The 25,335-nt window shown below is 36.1% G+C and overlaps 1 protein-coding gene across 1 annotated transcript in view; it reads right to left on the bottom strand.

The window, feature by feature from the left end:
* LOC106130173 (uncharacterized) overlaps positions 1 to 25,335 on the bottom strand; it is a 68,658-nt gene that overhangs the window by 7,188 nt on the left and 36,135 nt on the right. The window contains exons 2-4 of the mRNA XM_060945296.1: positions 7,468 to 7,589; positions 1,733 to 1,934; positions 870 to 955 (exon numbers count right to left, since the gene is read on the bottom strand). Coding sequence (XP_060801279.1) covers positions 870 to 955; positions 1,733 to 1,934; positions 7,468 to 7,589 — 410 coding nt within the window. The remainder of the gene's footprint in view (positions 1 to 869; positions 956 to 1,732; positions 1,935 to 7,467; positions 7,590 to 25,335) is intronic.

The following is a 25,335-nucleotide window of genomic DNA, read 5'->3' as shown; positions in this document are numbered from 1 at the left end:
TATCCCTTGTGTTGTAGACAGAGCCAACAGTCTTAAAGACCACGTTATGGAATTGAGATTCAAATAGTGACAGGTTGCTATTCCATCGCCTACAAGAGGAATCCCAAGTTTTTCAGCCTATATCTTTGTCGCCTTTTACGGCACTAAAGACATATTATAAAGTTGGCTTCAATTGTACTTTTGCGCTATAAATAATAAGAATTAACACATCAAATGCGCTCAAACGATACAGAATATATTGATCAAGGGACGATCGTCCTTCAACGGTCACTGGCTGAGAATGGTTTGTTTTATAAATACCGACACATTTACTAAAACAAAGGTCTGTAAACATATCTCGAATTTCAACTACCTACCATTTATCCGACCGTGTCGCTGAGTAAATAAACAATCTTCCTAATAGAATGTTTGTTATTCCTTGCATAATCTCGACTGTCAGAACGCTCGTGCCGCCATATATCATCATAATGGTCACGCGAAATTGCGTGCAAGTTAGACAAGCGGGAGCGTATAAAAGATACTTTAAAGAGTACATAGACACATCATGTCTTCATCCCTTACGGGGTAGACAGAGCCAACGGTCTCGAAAAGACTGAAAGTTCAGTTTGATTGTTGGTTGTCATGATTGGTTATTCTAAATAATAGTGCCTTGTCTCAACAAATAAACTTATTAAACTGATTTTGGAAAGTATTGAGAGTGATTTAATTTTATTAACATACAAACCTATCTAACTAAATTAATTACATGACATGAGTAAAAAAAAAAAATTACTTTCTTTAACGTTACGTTAATTTAACACTGTCACATTAAATTTATACGTAAAGTTACATATTTATTTATAAATTTAATGTGACAGTTTGACACTTACACAGGATGAGGGATCTTGGCCGCTAAACCGAAGTCCGCAACGACAGCCGTATACGTTTCTTCCTCGTGTCTTCTTAATAACACATTCTGAAATCGAACACGTTAATATTTACTCAATATTCTATTTTAACAAATAAGCATGCTCAGAAAAGATTTAGTAATTTATAACGAAGTTGAAATAGAACTTTGAATAAGCAAAGTTAAATCTAGAACCACCTGATTATCAAAGTATTAAGACTTTTTATTGCGGAGGAACGTTGCTTGACTTACAAACAACGTACCTTCATATAGTCACGTCTATTTCCCTAGCGGGGTAGACAGAGCCAACAGTCTCGAAAAGCCCACAATCACGCACGATCTAGCAGTGGTGAGTTTGGATTACGCAAAGCCACTTTAGCGTGACCCCCATTTATGTACTCGATTAGGGCGTATTGTTTCATTACTCACTTCAGCAGAGAGCTCTGGTCGTAAAATGCCTTATTCACAGAATATCTCTCGTCTCTAAAGTAAGTTTATAAACCAAAATTTTGTTATCATGATAACTCTAATTTTAATAATCATTTATTAAAATTAAAGAACTGAAACTCAAATATGATTTTCAAAGCAAACTCATGTTTGCTTTAAAATCAGATTTGAGTTTCTGGCGCTACATTTAGCAAAAGAGACAATCAGCAAAAGAGACGTTTGCGCTTAAACCCTCTATGGAAGACTTGAGTGATTGCAGGTTCTAGACCCAAGATGCTCCAAGGAAACTCAACACATATATAAAGCATTGATATCATCAGCGACATCGGCAGGAGTTCCGTGGTCATCTTGCTCTATGTAGCCTCTACTAAGATCTAATAGTATAGTTTCATTTCCAACCTTAGCAGTAAGGTCCCTATGGAAGACTCCAAGTGAATGCAGGTACTCCATTCCCGCGGCCACGTCAGCAGCCAGAGATATCCTCAGCGATTGCGGCAGGGGTTCCGGAGGGCGGCCCAAGATAACTTGCTCCAGGGAACCTCCCTCCATATACTCAGTCAAGGCGTGTAGTTGACCTTCGTGGACACACACGCCCATAAACCTGTAAGGAACAAGATGTTATGAGGAAAAATTGAGACTGTAAGAATATTGGAAATGTGAAATTAAGGCGTTGTGGATGAAGTGAAGGAAGTATGCAGGGATCGTGACAAGTGGAAAGATGTGGTATCTGCCTACCCGTCCGGGAAAGAGGCGTGATTTATGTATGATGTTAAGGGCATGGAGATTGGAGACTATCCAATATCGATAAATAAGTTAGAAATATTTTCGGATTATCTTAGAGAGAAGTTGTGAGTCGGGTTGTAGGCGGATAATATGAGGAAAATACGGATAAAAATAAAGTCACCGCTCGGAGCCTCGTGTTGAAAATGGTTCTATTGCAGACAATCTAAGTCATCGTCGAGATGATCATTAGACTTGATAGGTATGTAAGTATTACTTATACCTATTAAGGGTTATTAATTTATAACAGACCAAAGTAATTACAATAAAACTATGCTATGAGTTTTTAGTGAAGTGTAAAGCAAGAAAATTTGCCGATTTTTTTTGTATTTTAAACTAAGAAAAGCTTACAAACTTTCCATTGCAATATGAACACCTAGCTTTATGAACAAGAGAAAATTCAAACTCTAAGGAAACTAGAAAATAGATTTTAATTGAGTTTCTGAACAACACATAGTCCTTCTACAAAGAGTTGCAAACAAAAGTTCGCCAGCTTCTACAAATTCTTGTCGCGATACCGGCATTTTGCCAACAGGACAAAGGTAATATGTTTGTTCGCATAATCTTCATCACTGACTGATATTTATGAACAATATAATTAGAATTCCTATACCCATAATAAAAGTCCGTATTTCTAAAATATAACAACTTCAAAATTACCATAAAACAATACAAACAGTCTTAATGTTCTGCGAGCATATCATTAAAACTTAAAAAAAAACCAAAGATCAATATCAAGAGAGAACAGAAATTACTTACGAAACTCAACAATTACTCATAAATAAAGCATGACATTCAGATGGTAATCATCAAATGCTCTTTAGTCACACATTGATACGCAGAGAACCACACATTAAACAAAATAAGACGTTGCGTGGTCATTTAAATAAACCATCACATCTCGATTGCAGAGAAAGTGAAATGAAATAACTCATCATTTAAGCTGAACTTGTGGCGTGGAGTTAAGATAAATATTGTGGAGGAAAAATAAAATCTTCGATTGCTTATTCAGATTAAATAAAACATTATTTACATCGAAAGTTTAAGAACCTAACAATATGCAGCGTTAGTTTCTATTCTTTAAATTAGTCTCGAAATTTCCCAAGTCTTGTTCCATGGGTATTTTTTATCTGATTAAGAGAAATGGAGAATGCAATTGAAAGAAGGCTTTGATGATAGTGTAAGAGAGGTAGAAATAACTCTTGAATGTGAAAAAGTCCTTGTTAAATGAACCATTGCACACACCAACATACAGTTTCTTGAAACTAATGAAATAATAATCCAAACTTTCTCTTAGATCTGTATAATAGAATTTGTATTTCCCCTTAGAATTTTCGCCCCTCAGTAGTAGCCGCTTAGCCGTTCAATGGAACTTGATCAAATACATCGCCAATCCCCATCATTAAGTTTTAATCAAAAATCGATCGAAGTATAACTTGTGTTTAACTACCGAAGTCAGTTTATATACATATCTTCCTTATCAACTCACCTAGGGTTAATAACAAAACAAACATATTTTTGTAAGATATACAACCAAGGTGCGTTTCATTAAAATCAAAATAAATATTAAGACGTGAGAAGTCCGAGCAGCATTTGAGCGTAAGTCAGTAAGTAACAGTTGACTTATGCAATACTTAATATTTGAAATATCGCAATATGCAATCTATTACAGTTTAGCTCAATTTATTAAGAAGATTATAATTTGAAAGTGACATTGAAAGCCATGTAACAGTTTATAAATAAATTAAGCCGCATTAATAATGCATCTGAACTCGACTGGATCTGAATTTGAATACTAGCTAATTATTTTAATCCTTTCTAAATTACAACAAGACAAGGCCGTGATAGATGTAAAGAAATAAAAGAATCGCGTGTGAAAATTACTATATTAAATGTACATTAGATTTTACAGATACAAAACATCGAGTCTTGACACTTATACGTGGTATGTGATGTTATGGGCTTAGATCTGTATTAATATTCGGAAACTAGTTTTTACTTCACCTACAAAAGAATACAGATTTATCGTAAACGACACGGGACCGTTAGTATTTATAGGGATAAAAGATACTCTATGTCCTTCTCCAGACTCTTTAATTATACAAACGCGAAATCCACGAAGATTGGTTGAGTAGACCATAAATTCATACAAGAACATAAAGATAAAAAAAACACCGTACACATCGGAGAGGTTCTTTAGTCTACTTAATCATCACGCTTTGATGATGCAGATATCTGGCGATTGCCTTGTTAGACGACAATTAATGCGCTAGCGTGCAGGTAGCCTAACAAGGTTTAATTATGGTTTAAATTAGGATGAGGGCGAATAGGTCTTGGTAATTGTGTGTCGAGTGCAATCATTTCACGTTGTTTTACAAGTTAACATAAAATGGTGGCAGTGGTTAATTTACCTGTGGCTAGAACGGTACTACTTAGTTCAACCAACTCTTATAGTTGTATTCAGTCCGAGCCAATAAAAATTACTGCAGTATATAAAGTAAGTTTCACAAGCAGTTCCTTCTTTAGTATATTAAGAATAGGTATTTAGAATATTTTAGCTCTGATACCCGCCAAAAAAAATTGCAAAATACATGAGACCATTCATTCGAGCGACAGACGCTTCTTTGTTTTTAAGATCCGATAAGAGAGCAGGAAATTAAAAATGCAGGACAGTTGAGGTACCATTGTTACATTTGATTGTGATGCAATAGTTACGGAACTCCGTGACTTTCCTCTTGGCGTAATTCCCGGTTAAATCTTCACCTCTCTGGGAAAGAGCCCGGGACGCGCTTTTGTCCACAATCCTGGATTGGCTAAGTCAGATTTATACTTGAAGCGACTCCCGTCTGACCTCCGCAACCTTTGCAGAACAACCTAATCTATATTGAATCATATGCAGGTTTTACCCATATTTTAGCTCATCGTAAAAGCATTGGTTCACTAAAAACTAATGTAGGTAATGTTGGTACTCAGAAAAGTCATTGGTACTTTGACAAAGGTAGGTTATGAACATGTGCCTCCCTGTTAATAACGCTTTATATTTGGGCATTTAAAGGTTCCACCATCGAGAATCTTCCGTATTACGTGACTTCGTGTATGGGAGAGTAAAAGTAGCTTCGAGAACAAAACAAGTGGACAACAATGCAAATAATACAAGTAAGAGACTTGGTCAAGACTAAAGAAGCGTTTGTTATGTGCGACAATGTTAATGGTGTAATTAATGTCAATGTCTTCATGAACGACGCTCAAGGTCACACAGACAATATTATGTATAATTTAAGAAATTATACTCCTGTTAAGACTTGCAGTTTGTCATTCATATAAAATTATTTTTTAAAGAAAAGCAATTCGTGTATTGACGGTTAAACAAGACATTCTCCACATTTTCCTTGGCCTGAAATGAACTCAACGACCTCATAAAGAACTGATTCTGACCACTATTAATATTGAAACAAAGGTAGATTGAACACCGCCCCAAGCCCAGTAGCGAACCCGGCTGAATCATGCAAATATTTGCCATTCGCCTTTAGCAGAGGTGAAATTTTTGTTTCAATATTTATTTTGCCTCGATGAATTTTTTGCTTTCGCATTTTTATAACTTTAAGAGTCAGTTAAAAATCACCAGACGTGTCAATAGCTGTATTTTAACTTGATGTAAACAAGAAACTTATATTAAACATTTTAGCATTCATGAATTCAACACACTCTTCAGCACAAAAAATTGAGTAGTAAGTACTGATCAAGTGATGGAAAAATAAAATAAAATCTACATATGCACGTTCATCATGCTGTGGTCACTCCGAGGTAGTTAAATATATCTTTCCTTTTACAGAAAGTGAAGTTTAACCTGGCAGTTAGGAGATTAAAGTGACGGCCGCAATGAGATTACGATGCGGTCTGACTGCAGTGATGCGGCAATATTCGTACCAATCGCGAGCTAGTGATATTGAATAAATGAAGCTGTCATATTGGAGAAACGTATTTCTGAATCATGGCATAAACTAAGGTGAATTTTTAGATTAATATAGAAAAAATCTGAACAAATCTGGTCTAAACAAAGCCAAATATGAAATCAGCGGATTTTATTTTATAACAAGTAATGTTGTGGTGATAATAAAAATTATGGACATGATGAAAATTTGAATTTTACTTCGTACCTTGGATACAACGAGAGATTACGAGAGTCAAGGTGCAATAAGTGTGAAGATTTAGAATTTTTCTCATCACCTTGTTAGACAAAAATGTCTTGAACTGAAGTTAAAAATAACCCGTCATTGTTCAGGTCGCCACCATGACAACTCTTTGACGTCATTACTTATAAATAATGAACAAGCGAAAATTATTACCAAGTAAGTAACTACCTACCAATCATTTACGCGACAAAACAGAAGAGTATTGTTGAATATTGTTTAGTAAAAACTTGACTTTGCGGGCATTCATCTCGACTGAGTTTTGCATTCAAAAGCGTCATTCTATTTTTTTACTATTATTCATGATTCCAGTTCCATTGTTCTTCTCGAGAACGCCACTTCTTTTTTTAATTTCAATTACAATGCGATTAGCTATGAAGTCTATAAGTTATAGATCTGTATAAAGTGGTTTTACCATTCCCAAGGCATGCCAGGCCAAGTCGTAAAATTTATTGCCAATTTATTTTCTTAATGAGTTGATATGAATGCAGCATCATCTTTCACCTTGATGACAATGGCATGACTATATTTTGACATAGTTATATCACCAAACAATAATAATAAATAAATGTCAGTGTCAAAAAGGCTTTCCCTTCAAATACATAGTATCTGCTTGCGTTGACAAATGTACGTTTTACACACGGGTCTCAAAACAATTTGAGCGATGTGATGGACTTATAAGATACAATTTTAAATATGCGTATATACTTATTGTGCAGGTAATAATTTTAACTCCCCAGTTATAATGTCAATACGAAAGAAAGAATATCAGGTTAGCGACGACTTTGGACGCCCTGGTGAAAGGTACGCTAACCCAAAAAACTTGTTAAAAAAAATAATCACACAAATATAAAGAGTGATGAACATGAAAGCAAAATAAAAAGAGTAAGCATGAATTGTCACAAAGTGGAAAGGTGTAATCTCTGCCTAACCTTTCTATAGAGCGTAATTTGATTATTATATTTACACACCAGCCCGCGTTATCTGGAAGAACTCATTAATTTCCTTATCCGTGGGAATTTCGGAAAATCGTCGTTTAGTGCTCGCTTAGAACATATCAGGAACCTTCACGCCAAATTTATAATCTCTACTTTGGGTAGTGTTTTGATATAGTCAATTAGTATCCTCTTTGATATAGTTTGATAACAAGATGTCTCAACTTACCCGAGGATATTGGGATGTTTGAGCTTGTTCATGAGTTGTACTTCCCGAAGCATGTTGGGCCGGTTCGCCCTCTGCTGGTTCATCTTTAGCACCATCACTTTGTTCGACGTTTTGTGGGTCACCTGGGGACAAAAGATAGATATTAATTAGAAAAATTTGCTACAATTTAGGTATATGGACATATCTGTCAGTAGTTGCATATGAAAGCCAATCCTTTTGTTTCAGTCTTACTTATAATTATTTACAAGGTGAGAACTACTTAGTAACCAAGTCTGGGGGCTGACATTGCCCCTAAACCCAAATTTTCTTTAATTAACTGATGAAAATATAAAAATAGATGAGAAATTATATAATGAAATAAGTTTCATAATCAGTTTTAAATTTTCCTAACAGCGAACAATGTGAGCGTTCATGTGGACTGCAACTGGGCCGAGACCGAGGCGGCTTCCAGCCTAGATCGGATTTCTAGATTTCTAGTCGGACAGATTACGTGATTGACTGATATCACTTAATAGGTTGGTGTTGTGATACATACCACATAATTATACACACGTATATACAAATATCACGTCCTTATGGGATAGGCAGAGCCAAGTCACAATGAAGAAATTGCGTCGGCTAATAATAGAATTCATGAGAGAGAGTGACAAGTTGTTAACCTATCGGCTTAACTGAAAGAAGAATCCTCGCGGGAAGAAAAACAGCCTAGTACAGTAAGCTACAGTACTTTTGGTAACTTTGTCGAGCCCCCGAAGGCATTTATGGTGACGATATGTTTTGAGAAGTTGGGCAACCATATGCACCATAGGGAGGTCCCAAACATCCCAATTACAAAAACCATTATCTAAATGATATCTATTTAGAGTTCGTAATCAACTCTTAATAGTATTCAAGTAATATCTTAGACTTTAGTCAAAATGCGACTCTTAAGTTAACAATCCATGCATATGCATACGATCGAGATATGCGAATTAAGGTTACACAACAACTGTTATACGGATTACGGCCACATGAGGAAAACCTCAGAATAGTTCGCTAGAATTCCATTGCTTCATTTGAAAGTGTTACGTGGAAAGCAAGATTCCGATCTAAGAAGGTGTTGGTACGCGGTTGGTTCATACAGAATTGATTAGTATCTTAATTTAATGAATGTACAGTCAACAGCGAACGAAAGTAACAGATTACATACATATAAAAATACATAAAATCACGCCTCTTTCCCGAAGGGGTAAGCCTCTACAGCTTTACACTTGCCACGAACCCTGCATACTCCTTTCGCTTCACCCACATTCATAACTCTCTACATGCAAGATCGTTAGATCATAGCAGATTACATGGTGAAGTAAACACTTTTATTTTGAGAAAAGAAAAAGTCCAGTATACATTTGTATGACGTATAAACAGTATACAACTGGTCTTCTATATATTAAGTTCTACGTTCACGTCAAGGCATTCCTATTGAAACACTAATATGAAATGGTAAATTGCAAGAAAGTTTGGATAGATAACGATAAGATTTATGGATATATAAGTCATGAAGTTTATAAGTAGGTAAAAAAATTCTTATAATTACATCAAATGCACATTAGCATACGATGGCTAGAAAGTAATTACATATCAGTATATCGTCCTTTCTTATCATCCTTGGAATATTTGCGATAATGATACACAGACATCTATTAACACAGTTAAAGCGATGCCTTAGATTGTTTCTCGCTATCAGTCTGATTGCTTTAACTAAACAGATAACATTCCTGACTATAAATAAGTTTCTGTGCAATTAATCTATTTATTCAGCGTTTAACTCGAATATAGATATCGAGAAAATAAACATGAACTAGATAAAAATATATATTGGTAACTATCGTGTACCGTATTGGTTATTGTTATTTTTCACACTCATTCTAAACTTTGTACCTATATCCGACGAATATTATAAACGCGTCATGATTTTGATGAAATTTGGTACACGGGTAACCTGGAATAACATAGTAATTATTTTTGTACTGTATGGTTTCCGGCACCAATTTTAAAAACTGAACGTGGCCTATCAGACTTTCAAGACTGCTGGCTTTGTCTACCAAGGGATATAGACGTGATTATATGTAGGAATGAATCAGTATTTTCATCCCGAAATTTTCAAAGGAGGAAAGCTGCCCGGAGAGCTAGTTTCTAATAAATGTTTGTAGAAATTAACTTTTCCCCTATTCCCTCTCGTAGCCTGCGGGGATTAGAAATAGGAGAAAGATTCGGGACTTTGATATATTGCTTGAATATACTAAAACCGCAAAAGGGTCCCGAGGGCGGATGCCCAACTTTCATAGTGATATAACTTTAGTACATTTTCCTAGTATATTTATTTATCAACCAAAATGAATTGTTATTAATAAAGTTAGCCTAATGGCTAATTTCATTTAGCCATACAGGTGTACGTGGCTTTTCAATTTTTCCTATCTACCCCGTAAGGAATAGGGACATCATTATATGTACATATGTACGTAGATAATTTTAAGAGTAACAACTCATTCTTTTTAAAACCTTAGTTCCGAAGTACCCAAGTCCAAATAACGATGTGTTCACATTTCTTTGGTAAACGTACAATCATCAATCTAGAAGGAGGGTCACTGCTAGGGAGGGCCCGCATTAAGTCGCCATTTATATTAAAGGTGTCAAAGCCAGCGAGGAAAGCCCTTACGGCAGACGGAAATCGATTTGAGGGGTGATTTGAGTAATACAAGTTCGAATTTGAGTGATGAGATTAAGGCCGGCTTAGGGTTCGTTCAACTGTCTGGTAAGAAAATGTTCGACAAGATTGACAATATTATACGAAGATTCAAAGAAAGCAATTCTAAATTCAGTACGTTTCTAAGTGTGTTTATATGTGTTCGACCATTCTTAAGTCTTAATTATCAGCATCAAGAACTGCAAGAATCCCGTAAAAAGAGACCACAACAAGATGCTCTATATATAACACCTTTTCGAAGGTACAATCAGGTGTTAAAAGACGGCCCTCCCGTTATTCGGTAAGCGTTGGCGGCATGCACAGCCTCCCACGGCTTAGTAAACAAGATTCTGCCTAATTCCATGCGCAAACATTCCCAGTTTCGATGAATTATGGTCAGGAAAAGTTTGTACTTGATAAACTTTTGACTTTCTGAGACTGACACAGGCGTCGACTGAATAATTTTGTATAATCAATTACAAATACAATTATTTATTACAATGTATTTTTAGATTGAACATATTTTCAATATTGGTGATAACAGCATTATCTTACTTACTATCACAGTTACATTCTTAAAACTGTTCTCGGAGTTCGCTAAAAATTCATCATGATTTCGGAGTAAGAAAGTAGAAAATTAATTAAAATGTACATTTAATATCAACTAATAACGGCTAGATACGATCGTACGGAAAACCAATAAAGCTGACGCAAAAAAGTTATGATATTCGATTCATATAACAACTGTAGACTTTCAAAAACTCGTGTTGTAACAGTTCTTAACCAACTCTCAATGATTTTTAAATTAAGCAAAATCAAGCATTCCAGTTTCTTGCTGACTGTACTCGCTAACTGCACTTGACACCCACGTTCCAATAGCACTTGACACGGCTAACGAATCGATGACGCCCCGTCAGCAAATGACGACGGAGTCTTCACTCTAACGTTTGCACTCACCATCTAGAAATTAAGAATTTTCACATGATTTGCTAAAAATCAACGAGTCAAATTCAACAACACCCTTTGTTGCTCTCAGGCAATACAACGCCTAATACCAATTCATTATCATTTTTGCTGAATTAAAAAAAACAACTTTCCTTGAGTAGTTTGCACTTCCAATGACAAGCAATTTGACATAGTTATATACCTCTGGAAATTTATGTATCTACTTGTTGTGCAAAAAATCCGAAAGATAAAGTAAAATCCATTCAAGCCACTTATAGACCCACAGTACAGAAACATAGATAGTAAAAAGAAAGCACGGTAGTTTGACAAAGTAAATACAATCTATATGTTAATGAGTTTGAATAATGACATTTGATTGTGGTGTTGCTATTCAGCTGTAATTTACTTTCTCTGAAATATACGGTTTGGAATGTGATAACGTCATGAATCTTCAGTAATTAAGATGTAATTTGATCGCCATAGGTACTGGAATTTCGCTCTTTAATTGGTTCAATGTCATTCTCATGTAAAGCATAATTATGAGCATACTTTTTACGACTATCATCATTGATTTCATGTAATGGTTATATTTTTTTAAGTAAACCATGTTGTTTCCTTTTTGGCCTCCATGAAAATAGAAAGAACATACCTTAATCTATTCTTACTGATGACGTCACCGTCCACAGAAGTGTTTCGGGGCTCGGGATCCGCCTACTTTTGAAAGTGTGACCAAAGCATATATTAATTTTGCGTTCATACAATACAATAAAATATTTCAAGCATCCACTCATATTTAATTAATTTGCTCGGTAAGTACTTATATGTCTATATTATCTTAATATTAAAGTTCTTCTGGATTAGTCGACTAGATGATGCTGATACATACGACAAATGATTAGATTTTACTTTATCACCGAGAAAACATTTTTTGAGGGATATCATATCAGATCAGATAAAGACAATTCATCATAAATAGCACTGTATATATTCGGAAGTTGTCATAAGTGGAAGAATGAAATGGCTCAGAATTATACTGACTTTTTGCTGGACGTACGACGACGCTTCACTATAATCTTACAGATTTACTCGATTCAAATATTCGATTTTAATTTAAAAAATGCAATTAGGTGAACAGTTGTGGCCTTAATCAAATAATGAATCACCTTTTGACGTTGTCAGAACTACCCAAATGCTGCACATGAAGTACCTTAGTGTAGCAAAAAGGTCATTTAAGGCTTAAACACTGAAATCAATTTAATTAGCCTTATATTCATTTGAATTCTATGAATTTTACCAAAACATGATCAAACGATCATATTCATCCTCAAAGTAGCAAAAATATGTGCCTGTCACGCAGTTACACGCCATCATTAATATAATTTAAATCTGTGTTAATCTCACTTAGATCTTTCTTTGCAAACTTAACTGTACTTCCTCTTTAGTAAAATCCCAGTCCGTGACAAGATAAACACAGAGGGCTCCCGGCAGGAACCCTGAAATTTCCATAATTGCACATTTAACCGCCGCCCGACATAATAGGGGTCCACTCTGACCCCGGCCGGCCGAATATGGACCGGCGAGATGCTATCGCGCATTTCACACGCCTCGAGGATATGCAGTTAGGAGTCGATGACTGAGGATTCAAGATTAGCTTCATGTGGTTCACCAATTGATATAAAGAATTATAAGAAACTATCTGTGTAGTCATAATTGAAATAGTTGATATAACTGTCAATTTATTACAATAAATAATTGCATAATTCAACTGCAAGTCGTAATCATCTTCCTGCGTACTTTGCGTTCTCACCTCTTTGAAGAGGTGCTTAATATTCGTCTATAATCCTGCTTTGAGGAAAGTCAGTTTTTAACACAACGCGATTTCTGTTTAACCTCCGCAACCTACTGCAAGTATAAAAGTAATTAAGTATGCTTTTATAAAAAAAATCGTTTGTGGAACGGAATAAAAAAATGATATTTCGTTCAGACCATAACATAAAGCCCGTCTCAGACCAAGTTTGTATTATGACTGTTAATCCGTGTGCATTGCAACAAATGGTTGACAACGCTGTCCGTCGAGTCGCGTCGTGACCAACTAATGCATTTAACTGCGCCTGCCCATTGTTCCGACATCATGATTATTATTTTTGTTAAGGCACGTTCTAACTTGGGCAATACAATACGACAATCATCCTCGGTGTATAATACAAATTCAAGTTGCGTTTGTCCAAGTGCCGAAGCGGAAGCATGGGAATTAAAAAATTTGGATGGAACTACTAAGACTGATAAGTATTCTAACACTTATTCTTATCTCTGCACCTGAGTGATATGCAACAGATTACGAGACATAAAATTTTACCAAGAATTTTGTAAACATACATGAAAAGAGTTATGAATGTGGATGAAGCGAAAGAAGTTTGCAGAGATCGTGGTAATTGGAAAGATGTAGTCTCTGCCTATCCATCCGGGAAAATAGGGTTTGATTTAATGAATCTATGTATACAAAATTGTATGTAACAACCAACTTATCACGACTTATTTTAAATTATAAAGTCAACATGCAACTTCTGATAAACTACGATTAACAAAAATCAATCGTTTATTAAAGAAAATAGCGTTTTGATGATAAAGACAAGACAAATAAAATAAAACTTTCATCATCGTGAAAAACATTATATTTCTATTTGGAGAAAAATAGGCAAACAATCGAAGATAAAGACTGATAATACAATCTGCTCTGTATTTTCTTTTGTTGTTCAGAATACCATTGTAGTACTTTCTTTACAGTGTAAACTTCATTTGTGAACATTTTGGATAATATTTTTCATAGCACTCTTTACGGAGTTCATTAAAATATGTTGTAAACGAATTGGGTCGTTAGTTTGGTGGTCAGCGGCAATTTGCCCGATAGTGTTATCTTTGCATTGTTTTATAAGTTATTTTTAAAATTATTATCATTGCTATTTATTTTTGTTGTATCAAAACTTCGGTCATTAACACCTGAAACATAAAACGAGTTTCTCAAAAACAAATTATCTAATTTCACAGAATATAAATTAATGTCTTAACGTACTATTCTATTGTATTCTATTAAGTTACTGGTAAACATAACTGATAAATTAATTACATGACATACATATTGTCACGTCCCGTAACCAAAATTAGATAGACAGCTTGTGATCGTGAGGTGGCCATGTTTAGTGTTTTGTAAACAGTTTCAATATTGATATGGTTATTTTATTATATTTGATTGGAAAGTCACCTTAACTAATGTGCTTATTCGACAATGGCATATAAAATTTATAGTTATAAGACACTTGACTGATATACTGACATATACAATACACAGTCTAGAGATTTTGACATAAATACATATACGTACATTATCACGTCTTTATCCCTTAAGTGGTAAACAGAGCCAACAGTATCGAAAATACTTTTAGCCGAATGACTTAAGATTTTGAGTTATCATTTATATGATCTAAGAGAGATAGGATTTGCTGAGATTCCCGCGGAAACGAAAATTTGTGAGATTTCTCGTTATACTAGGCAGAGCCACGACCGTACTATAGTAATGTTCAAAAATAAACACTCATGTACAATTACTATGTAAACACACATACTTTGTAAAACGAGCCGAAATACGATACGAGGATTTCATACCTGCGGTTCTTTATAATGCACACATAATAAATATGATCACGTAACATTGTTTGAATAAGGAGTAAAATCATAGAGTCTGTTTAGCGAGTCATGGCACAACAAAATCGCGGCAAATTTAAAAATATTAAAGTTATTATACATTATACAGTTGTTACAATGATGAATTTACTACGATCAATAGACTGAAGTTTGATGCTTACGTTCTTCTTGGTTTTTTACATTCATAGTAAATATATAAAAAAAGGGTAGATAATCCTATAATAATAACACTTATATTAATTGATTAGCAAACATTAACATTCCCCTCTTGTGACCACGCTTTTAGCCGCACAAAGTTATATAATATCAAAACGTCCTTAGCGTCCCTAAGTGTTTCATATGAAAGTAGGAAATATACGTTAAACAAAATAAAGATATTTTTATAATAAATAAAAGGGAGGAGGGGATAGATTTATTTTTTCAAAGGGTTAGTTTGATAAGACTCTTTCACTCATGTGATTAAGTCCTACTGCACAATTTATTTCTAATTTCTAATAAGGTAATTATATTCACTTTCGTATTTTAAAGACATGTTGGGAATGACTGTCATCACTTAATTTGCTATTTAAATAAAAGAAAAGTAAAACACATGTCACATTACAATTACAACCTTTTGAAATTGCAATAACTAAATAACAATTTATTATGTTAAAAAATTACGGTAAAACAGCATAATGCGTTAAATGATCTCTGCACATTTAAAATGTTTTCAAAGACTAATGCAACGTCACCCCAATATAACATGTAAACGGGACATGTAAATGGACATTTTGAGAATTGGACATTCTGAACTGAAAGGATAAGAAGGGGCTAATTGCAGCCTTCCCTCTGGGTTAAAAGAGTGTGCAGAACCTAGTTATTTTCAACCAAAAAACTGCGAGAATGATGACAATCAATACTGAATCTTGACCATCGGAAGATAAGTGAAGAGTGGCTTAACTTATCTAAAGTCAGATGGTCAATTTTATTTATGACCCTTTCTCGAATGCGAAAGGATCATAGGAATTGTGTGCATTTCATGAAGTGGCCTACATGCGTGCATCGAAACGTCGTGGCTATTTACGTACCACTAAAAATACGGGCATCCGACTCGACGACGCCGATGCATTTTTATAATGCATCTCGAAAATATTTTATGGGCTTGCACTCTTGTGCGGTCAGCGAAATTTCTGGAATTGACATTTTAAGAATTCTTACGGTGTTCATACGACAGACTCCATACAAACAACTTTAATCAGTCGTGTGTCGTAATTGAAAGGCAGGTTGAACCAAGACCAATTTGTTTATTCAATACCCACAAATAAATGACATGCACCAATAATAATCACAACATCTTTCCCTCACAAAAAAAAAATTAACAGAAAAAAAAAATTAAAATAATTTGTTATGTTATGAGTCAGCAACTTAAACAATAATATACATAGAGAAAAAAAAAACAAGAAAAATAAACATATAACCGACTTCAATACTACATACCTTAATATATATATATTATATATCTAGATTAATGTATATTTTTACAGTTTTTTATAAAGGCTAATCTTATCATTGTAATTTTTATGGGATCACCGCTGATATATATAAGCCCTTTTAAACAAAAATATATTAATCGAAAATTTGGAAAAAAAAATGACTAAGAAAATTGGTGAACATACATACAAAAATAAAAATACTTACATACATTTAATTTTATGAAGTCGGACAATTAACAATAACAGCTTGGGTGAAGTAACATAGTACAATCTTTTATACCAATTTTATACAATTCTAATTTTAAGCTCAGATTGCATTATGATTTATTTTTCCCTATTTAGTTTGGCAATAATAGTGCGGGCCGCCTCAGCCGCCGGTCTGCGCGCGCGATCTAACCGGCCTTTCAAAATATCACCCCGGGAGTCCTCAGAGAGACGCGACCCATCCCCGCTGGTTAAAACAAACGTAGGATCATCTGCGTTGTCCTCACTTTCGGCCATGGACCAATCCTCTTCCTCGTAATGTTCTTGCTCCTCGGGCGTATATTGGGATGGAGAAGAAAGAGCTGCCTCCACATTAATTAAATGGCGTCTATTTCTTCTGTACCGCTTTCCTGTTGAGTCTATTACGAAGTAGGAGCGTGGTTGTGGCGCCCGCGCCTGGACGCGCGCGTGCTTCCTGTCTCCGGCGTCCACCATCACCACACGTTGCCCAGCCCGCAGCTCCGGCAACGCTCGTGCTCGTTTATCATAGTGCTGTTTGTCGCGGGCTTGCTTGCTTGTGATAGCCTTATAATCGTCACGGTTGTCACGGCTGGGTTGCAGTTTACAGTCGTGAGATGGGAGCCTGGAATTAAGCCTGCGTCCCATAAGTAACTGAGATGGTGAGCTAATTCCATCCCTGGGAGTTGTTCTAAGGTTTAGCAACCCTAAATAGAAATCAGAACCAGATGACAAAGATTTGGTTAACATATTTTTAACTATGTGTACTGCCTTCTCACTTCGTCCATTTGATACCGGATATTTCGGCGAACTCGTAACATGTTTGAACCCCCATTGCTTACTAAATGTAGCAAATTCCTTCGAGGCATACGCTGGCCCATTATCAGTTATCAGTTCCTGTGGGATGCCGTGCCTTGCAAATTGATCCTTCATCGCTGTTATGACTGTCTTGCTAGTAATGTTCAGCAGTGGACAAACTTCGATATAATTCGAAAAATAGTCGACTAAGATTAAAAAATACTTGTTACCGTTCTGAAATATGTCCGAGCCTATTTTAGCCCACGGCAGGCTCGGGATAGGATGTGGCAAGAGCGGTTCCCGCGCGGGCCGCGCCACCCTCTCGGCGCACGTCGCACAGCGGCGTACTGCACTCTCGATGTCTCGAGACATCCCTGGCCAGAACATCACATCCCGCGCATGCCGTTTGCATCTATCTATACCCATATGCCCATCGTGAACTCGCTTTACCATTTCGTACCTTAACTTAAATGGAATATAAACCAAATTATCTTTAAATATTATACCATCGACATATTCAAAACTTTCCTTATACGACCACTGCTCTTTTACTCTTTCATCCACTTCATACTTATAATTTGGCCAGCCATTTTTTATATATCTTATAATTAACTGACATTCTTCATCTTTCATTGTATGCTCCTTTATCATACTCAATTTACTGTCACTAAACCTAACATTTTCTATAAGAAAACATGATTGCTCCGAAATTTCATCACTTACTTTTTGTTGTAACTGTTCAGGTAAAGGTGCCCTCGAAAGGGTGTCTGCAACGAACATATATTTTCCAGGTTTATACGTAACCTTGAAATCGTATCCCTGTATACGTAACATCATGCGCTGCAGTCTGGCTGGAACGGAATCCAACGCCTTATGAAATAGCGTTTCCAATGGCTTGTGATCCGTCTCCACTGTGACATCTTTACGGCCATAAACATATTGGTGAAATCGTTCGAGCGCAAACACGATCGCCAACAGCTCTTTTTCAATTTGAGCATACCTGCATTGCGTGTCGGTGAGTGTGGATGACGCATACTCGACCGGCCGGCCGCCCTGCATGAGCACTGCGCCGAGCGCGCGAGAGCTCGCGTCTACTGATAACAGCACCGGCTCGCGCGCAGAATACAAAGCCAGTACAGGCGCGGCGCACACTGACTCTTTTAAACGCCGCACGGTCGCTTCATGTACTTCGTCCCAATTCCATACAGAGTCTTTTTTCAAAAGGATACGTAGAGGAGCCGCTATCTCTGAATAATGTGGTATAAATTTTGATAAATAATTTACCATGCCCAAAAAACGCTCTAATGAACTCCTGTCTTGCGGATTCGGCATGTCACGAATTGCCTTAAGTTTACTTTCATCTATTTGCATACCTTTGGAGCTAAAGGTATGTCCAAGGTAAGTTACCGTTTGAACACAAAATTCACATTTTTCTTTATTAAATTTAATACCAGCATCACGTGCCCTATTTAATAAAAGCTTAAGCCTCTCGTCATGTTCTGAAATTGAAGACCCCCAAACTATGACATCATCAACAAATGAATCTACGCCCTCTAAGCCCTCTAATATTTGACGTATTTTTTGATGAAAAACTTCAGATGCACAGTTTATACCATAAGGTAAACGTAGATACTGGTATCTGCCATATGGTGTTCCAAACGTACATAAATCAGCGCTATCATCATCTAACTGAACCATCCAAAATCCAGATCGAGCGTCTAATTTACTAAAATACCTAGCTCCTTCTAATTTAGTCGCGATATCAGTGAGCGTCGGCAACGGGTAGTGTGCGCGTCGCACGGCCCTATTAAGCGGCCGCGGGTCGAGGCACACTCGAATGCTGCCATCTTTTTTCGCCGCCACTACGATTGCATTCACCCACGGGGTCGGGTGCGTCACTCTTCTAATAACGCCTAGATTTTCCATTCGATCTAATTCGATTCGTAACTTATCTCGTACGCCCACGGGTATTTTTCTAACGGGACAGACTGACGGCTGCGCGCCCGGAATTGTTACTATTTTGTATTTGCCAGGCAACTTTCCCAAACCTTTGAAAATATCATCATACTGGTTAATATCTATTGAATATAAACGTTTTATTAAGCCTAGTTGTTCACAAGAAAATTTGCCCAGCACATTTTGACAGTCGTGTTCAGAAATTATGAAACGTAATTTATACACTTTATTTTTATAAAACCAATTGATGTAACATGATCCAACAATAGGAATAAAATTGCCACAAAACGATAAAGCTCTCGTATTATCTGATGTTAACTCTGATAAGTTCAAACCCAATTTACAATATGTTTTCAAGGACATTACATTTAAATCCGAACCAGTATCTAGCTTAAATCTTTCTTTTAAATCACTACCATATAAAAATAAAGTCTCATACCATTTGTGGCTGTCCATACCGTCACCGAAATTGTCGACCGTGGAGACGTAGTACAAATCTGAATCGTCAGTTGATAACTCTTCCTCAATTTGGTATACTCTGCTCTTTAACTTAGGACATGCACTTTTAAAATGTCCCCGTTCACTGCACCAAAAACATTGAGCATTTCTAGCCGCACACTTATAGTCTCCGTCACACTGATCCTTCATGCAAGCCCGACACGCACTCCTAGAAGCTGCCCCGCGTCGGCCGCCTGCAGTGGCCGCTCCCCGAGCGCCGGCCGCACGGAGCTGGCCCCGCGGCCGCGGCCGGCCCCAGCCGCCACGCGCCGCTCGCGACGGTCCGCCTGCGCCGCCGTACACCACGTCCACGGCTGCCGACGACGCGCCCCCGTCGGTTACCGCCTTGGTTCCTTCTATCTGCCGTTTTTCCTCTGTAGACATCTCACTAGCTTGACAAATCTTCACAGCTCGTGCGAGGGTCAGATCCTCAGCTCTCAGTAATCGATCACGTATTTTTCCATCGGTGACCCCGCAAACAACACGATCGCGTATCAGACCTTCTTCGAGATGCTCGAATTCACAATGCTGCGAAAGTATTTTCAATGCTGTGACGTACTCATCGACAGATTCACCATTTTCTTGATTTCTTGTAAAAAATTTGAAACGAGCCATGGTAGTATTTTGTTTCGTACCGAAATGCTCATTAAATTTGCTGACCAACTTGTCGAAATTCTCCCGATCAGTCTCCTTTTCGAATTTAAACGTAGTATATACGTCGTAACCTTCTGAGCCTATCAGGTTAATGAGGAGACTGGCTTGTACATCTGTCGGTTCTTTATAGACTCCCGAGGCCTTCAGGAACACCAAAAACTGCTTGTACCATTTTCGCCACGCGTCAGCGCGGTTTGCCGGCCCGCCCTCTAGGCATAATTCCGATGGCGGACGCGCGTGTTCCATAGTAATAATAAAACACTATCACTTTTTCTACGTACGAACACTTAATTTTAGCTTAAAGTCGACTTTTTATACCGAAAATTAATTATTTTAGACGACACCTGACACCATGTCGTAATTGAAAGGCAGGTTGAACCAAGACCAATTTGTTTATTCAATACCCACAAATAAATGACATGCACCAATAATAATCACAACATCGTGTATCTTAATATGATTTTTACACTAAACTAACGAAGCGATTTTACAAGTATAAGTTTATAAAATACATCTGTTAACATTTTTTACCGAAGTAATTAGTGTTTTACTTGGAAAGCTGTATATATAATACTTTATTAATACTTTTCTTTCAAAAAAGGTAAAGTTCTTCACATAGGTTTCAAACTAAAATTTAGTACTTAAACTGGACATTCTCAGAATTAGATAAATGCGTGCCTTGCAAATTTCAGGGAAGGGCTTTATAGCTACAGTCATTCAGTAAGCTCTCTTGGGAAGCGGGACTAGGTAATTACTAATCTATTGAGACTCTAAACAGCTTTTGATTGCAACATTGTACCGAATGGACCCCGCTGGGTTTAAACTACGTCTAAACATACCAGCAATATACGCTTTATGGTATAATTGGTTACCACATGCTGGGTCGTGGTCGCAAATTTGTATTTACCATTCATTTGGAGTTATTGTGGTGTGGCCCATTTATGTCTCCTTAATTTATTAGGACTACACGATTATTGCAAGGACTAGTAGTGGTTATTTATCATCATTATTATATTATTTGAATCTACATGACTGAATATGTGAATTTGTTATTATTATTATACATTAATTTGTGTGCTAACCCATGCTCTTACAGTGAGAGAAGACGTCATGAGAAAACCTACACAAACAGGCAACTGAATGTGATAACATAAATGTGTAAGTTTCCCCACCATAGGCTAGGAAGGTCAGGCGAGAGTCGTTACGTGTTAAAACCTGACTTAGTTTAATATTGTACCCCGTACCCATCGTATTGGTCAAAAAGCGTACTCCGGAATCTACTTCACGTGAGGTGTAACCTGGATTAACATCCCAAAGATGAATAAAATTAAAACTAAATTTGCTTGTAATTAAAAGTACAATCTTATTAAATCAACTGTTGAATCAGTGACCTAAAAATCGAACAGTTTTGTAGATTCTGCACCAGCTGTTAGTGTCAAGTGTGGTCACTTTTCATCGAGCATCGAAGGCCGACTGCGTCATAAAACTACGCGGCATAAATAACTAGAATATTCAGTAAAAAAATAGTTTTTTTTGAGACCGCCCCGACCCCATTGTGGTCGTCTAACGAGATCAAGTTAATTCTATTTTTTGAGTCAAATTCTAGACACACGAAATGCGATAGATATGTCAAAAAATCCTGTTGCTTAATCTATCTCAAATTACGTTACCATAATTATTATAACGGTAATATCCATGGTTAGGAAGAAAAACCTATGGGCATTTGAGGCAGAATGGTTCCGTAATTGTAGCGAATTCTATCGAAAACTGTTGAGGTGTCCAGAAAACCAGGTGGTTTAGACCCGTTTGCTTCACACTTACGTACATCTAGCAATATTTTTTTATCTTGCAATCTAGCTCAAGGAAGTTGCTGAATCTGTAGACATACATAGATTTGTAATCAATTAGTGTTGAAACACTTAACTGAGAAGCCTTATTGGCATGATGGTACGTATGTATACGAGTATCTCATTTAGAATTTGAATAGTTGGCCATTCGTCTGTATTCAGTGTAAGGATTTGCAATGCTATTAGTTTGCATTTGTGTGACCCAGAAATGCTTTGGCAGGAATGCAGGGTTCGCTGTCTACGGGAACGATCGTCGTGAGTGATGGGGACCGATATTTTATGTACTTTCGGTATTTTACTTTTCTTCTACCTGAACTGAATGGTTGGTATCATTTTATCTCTTTTAAAAACAAACAATTTAAAGAAAATTTAAGCTGGCGTATATTATAAACTTGGATTAAGTTTTGCAAAATGATAAAAATTTTACCATTTCACACTGTTTCAACAACAGTTGGTATGAACAGGTATAATTTTATTTCATTTACGTAAATGTATATTGTTATGTCTAACCTCAAATTCGATTACTGATTGACGGAAGGCAACTTTTACAGATTATTTTTTTAAACAGCTCATACTTACTATTAACATGCAAATGTTCAATAGTTATTACATAAATTTTGTAGGATGGTCGTGAAATGAAATTGCAACTTCGTGATTCACATATTACACTTCCTTAAACGAGAAATGACTAAGTGTTAGATTATATCACATGACACGTTAATATCGGTGCAAAAACGTCAATATCTACCCATATAACGTTACGTGATTTATTATCGTTGGCAGCAAATATGTTGTGATAAATTTAATGAGCACAGATTTTTCAGAATCGAAACAAAGATTATCAAAATAACTTTTTATTGTTATAGACACAAAAAAGTTTAAAATTAAATAGAATTTGTGATGTTGACCCAAAGTTTTATTGTATCGAAGTTCCTTGAGATACATTTTCACTGTAATTATCTGTAGGTATGGTGACATTTGCAGAACAAATACATTACCAAAGTTTAAAGAGAAAAGGCTTTATCAAATGCTTTGCTGGCCATAGCTAGTACCTTTTTTACTCATGAATTCCACTAGAAATTTACAAAGTTTACGGCTACTTAAGCAGTTAAAGCTAACGTTATCCATTTGCAGTAAAGTACGGTATTCAAATATTTCAAGTTAGTAGGTACGAATATTATTCTATTGGATGCACTACGCAAATAACGCTGTCAACGGATATACGCTAGTCGTTTCTGCTTTTAATATAATATACAACGTTTCAATCACACCTACATTTTTCATTTCGTTGTCTCAACAACTAATTTTAACTTAATTTTTAATTTGTTAGACACGGGGGCGAATGTTTACTTTTACAAGTATACTGCTTCTGATTTCAGATTTAATTCCTTTATTCAGCCAGTTCGATTCTAACCATTCAACAATTTAATGGTATTACATTATCAACACCTAGATTGCAACTATTACCATTACGGCAATCGCAACAACACACATTCCTGATGTGTTCAAAGTTCCAACAATTTCTAGTCTATCGAGATTCTATTATCTGTACCGTTGTCATTCTCTCCGCACACGATGGCCACGCATTCCTTGAAGACATCAAATCATGGGATTCTGTAGATTCGTCTTGAGTTAGAATCGCTTCATGTTCGGTCTATTTTGCTTTGAAATCACACATTTGCGCCACAAATTTTGTTATTAATCAATCTTATTTGTGAATGTGAATGTTAGTTGGAATTTTATTGATTTTGATATATATGATATTAAAGAACGAAAGATAATTTTTTTTAATAAACTGATCTTGAAAAATATAGATATTTTGACTCAGAATAAAAATATGTATTAAGAAATAATGGCTTAAAACATGAAAAATACTTTACTAGTTTGTACGGAGGAACTCGAACTGTGTCTTTTCTTAAATGTTACTAGTATGTCCCCTGCTTCTCCTCCATATACCTGTACTCGTACCATCTGATCGTGTAAAATTACCACTTCACATATACATATATACCAAAGCGTTTCATTGCAAAGCATCTAAAGTAGGCTTTGTCAAATTGGTAATTTCACGTTGGAAGTGAGATCTCAGAAAAGAAATAAATCAGTTCTAATGGGTATTGCCATTAATTCAGACATTGCGTACGCTCCGCTATGCGCACGCGACGAGACGGGGTTACGTGGCGCCTAGGTGGCGTACCAATTTCAGGAGATCGGTAGGGTTACCACAATAAAGTGAAATACTACGCCGGTCATTTCTTCGTTCCTAAGTTATTCTCAGCTATCGCTTCTAACCGCATAAATTACGAACTCTTTGGTTTATAAGATGTACACGTGGTCTTCAAAGTAAGTGGTCCATTCTCAGATATTGTATACCACCAAAAATTATCAACTTCTTAGGTGATAATGTGGGCGGACATGATTAGATCAAGGGGTGATGGTTGCAGTCATGCGTATACGCAATAAGAGGTCAAATGCATTTTGATATTATATGCCAAATGTATAGATGGCCTCATTTATCGTTGGCCTTTCTTGGTCCTAAAGTGTTATATAAAAATATAAACCACTTTTTTTAAAGATTTATATATAATTTTTCTACCACAATTACTAATATAGTCGATAATTTTATATCCCGTTTGTAATCTGACATCGGTGTGCAAATTTAAATAACTTAATGCTGTTGTCTTACTTATCTTACTACGATTTTTTAATCCCCCTTGTAACACATAAGTAACTTTCAGTTATTTCCTAATCATGGCAACCCCGTTCTTCTTACGGTAACGTGACAGTTTATCGCGAATAACAGTACGGAATTGGCAAGACCGCTTTATAGATGATACAGTTTTTGAATCTAAAATCTAATCTCGATAATTAATCTGCAATGGCACGCAAACCTTATGAGAATTTCTTTAAGCTATTGAATAGGTATAAATCACAATTCTAAAAGGTTTTTGAACAAGAATTATTATGATTATAATGAAATGTAAAAAAAAACTAAAGTACTTTATATTAAAAGTAGATTGGCTCCCGAAGAAATTCAGTAAGTTACCTCAGGAGGAAG

Source organism: Amyelois transitella, chromosome 7 (assembly GCF_032362555.1).
Source record: "Amyelois transitella isolate CPQ chromosome 7, ilAmyTran1.1, whole genome shotgun sequence".
Classification (NCBI taxonomy): Eukaryota; Metazoa; Arthropoda; class Insecta; order Lepidoptera; family Pyralidae; genus Amyelois; species Amyelois transitella.
The sequence above is the reverse complement of the archived record's forward strand: the minus strand, read 5'-3'. Positions and strand labels throughout refer to the sequence as shown.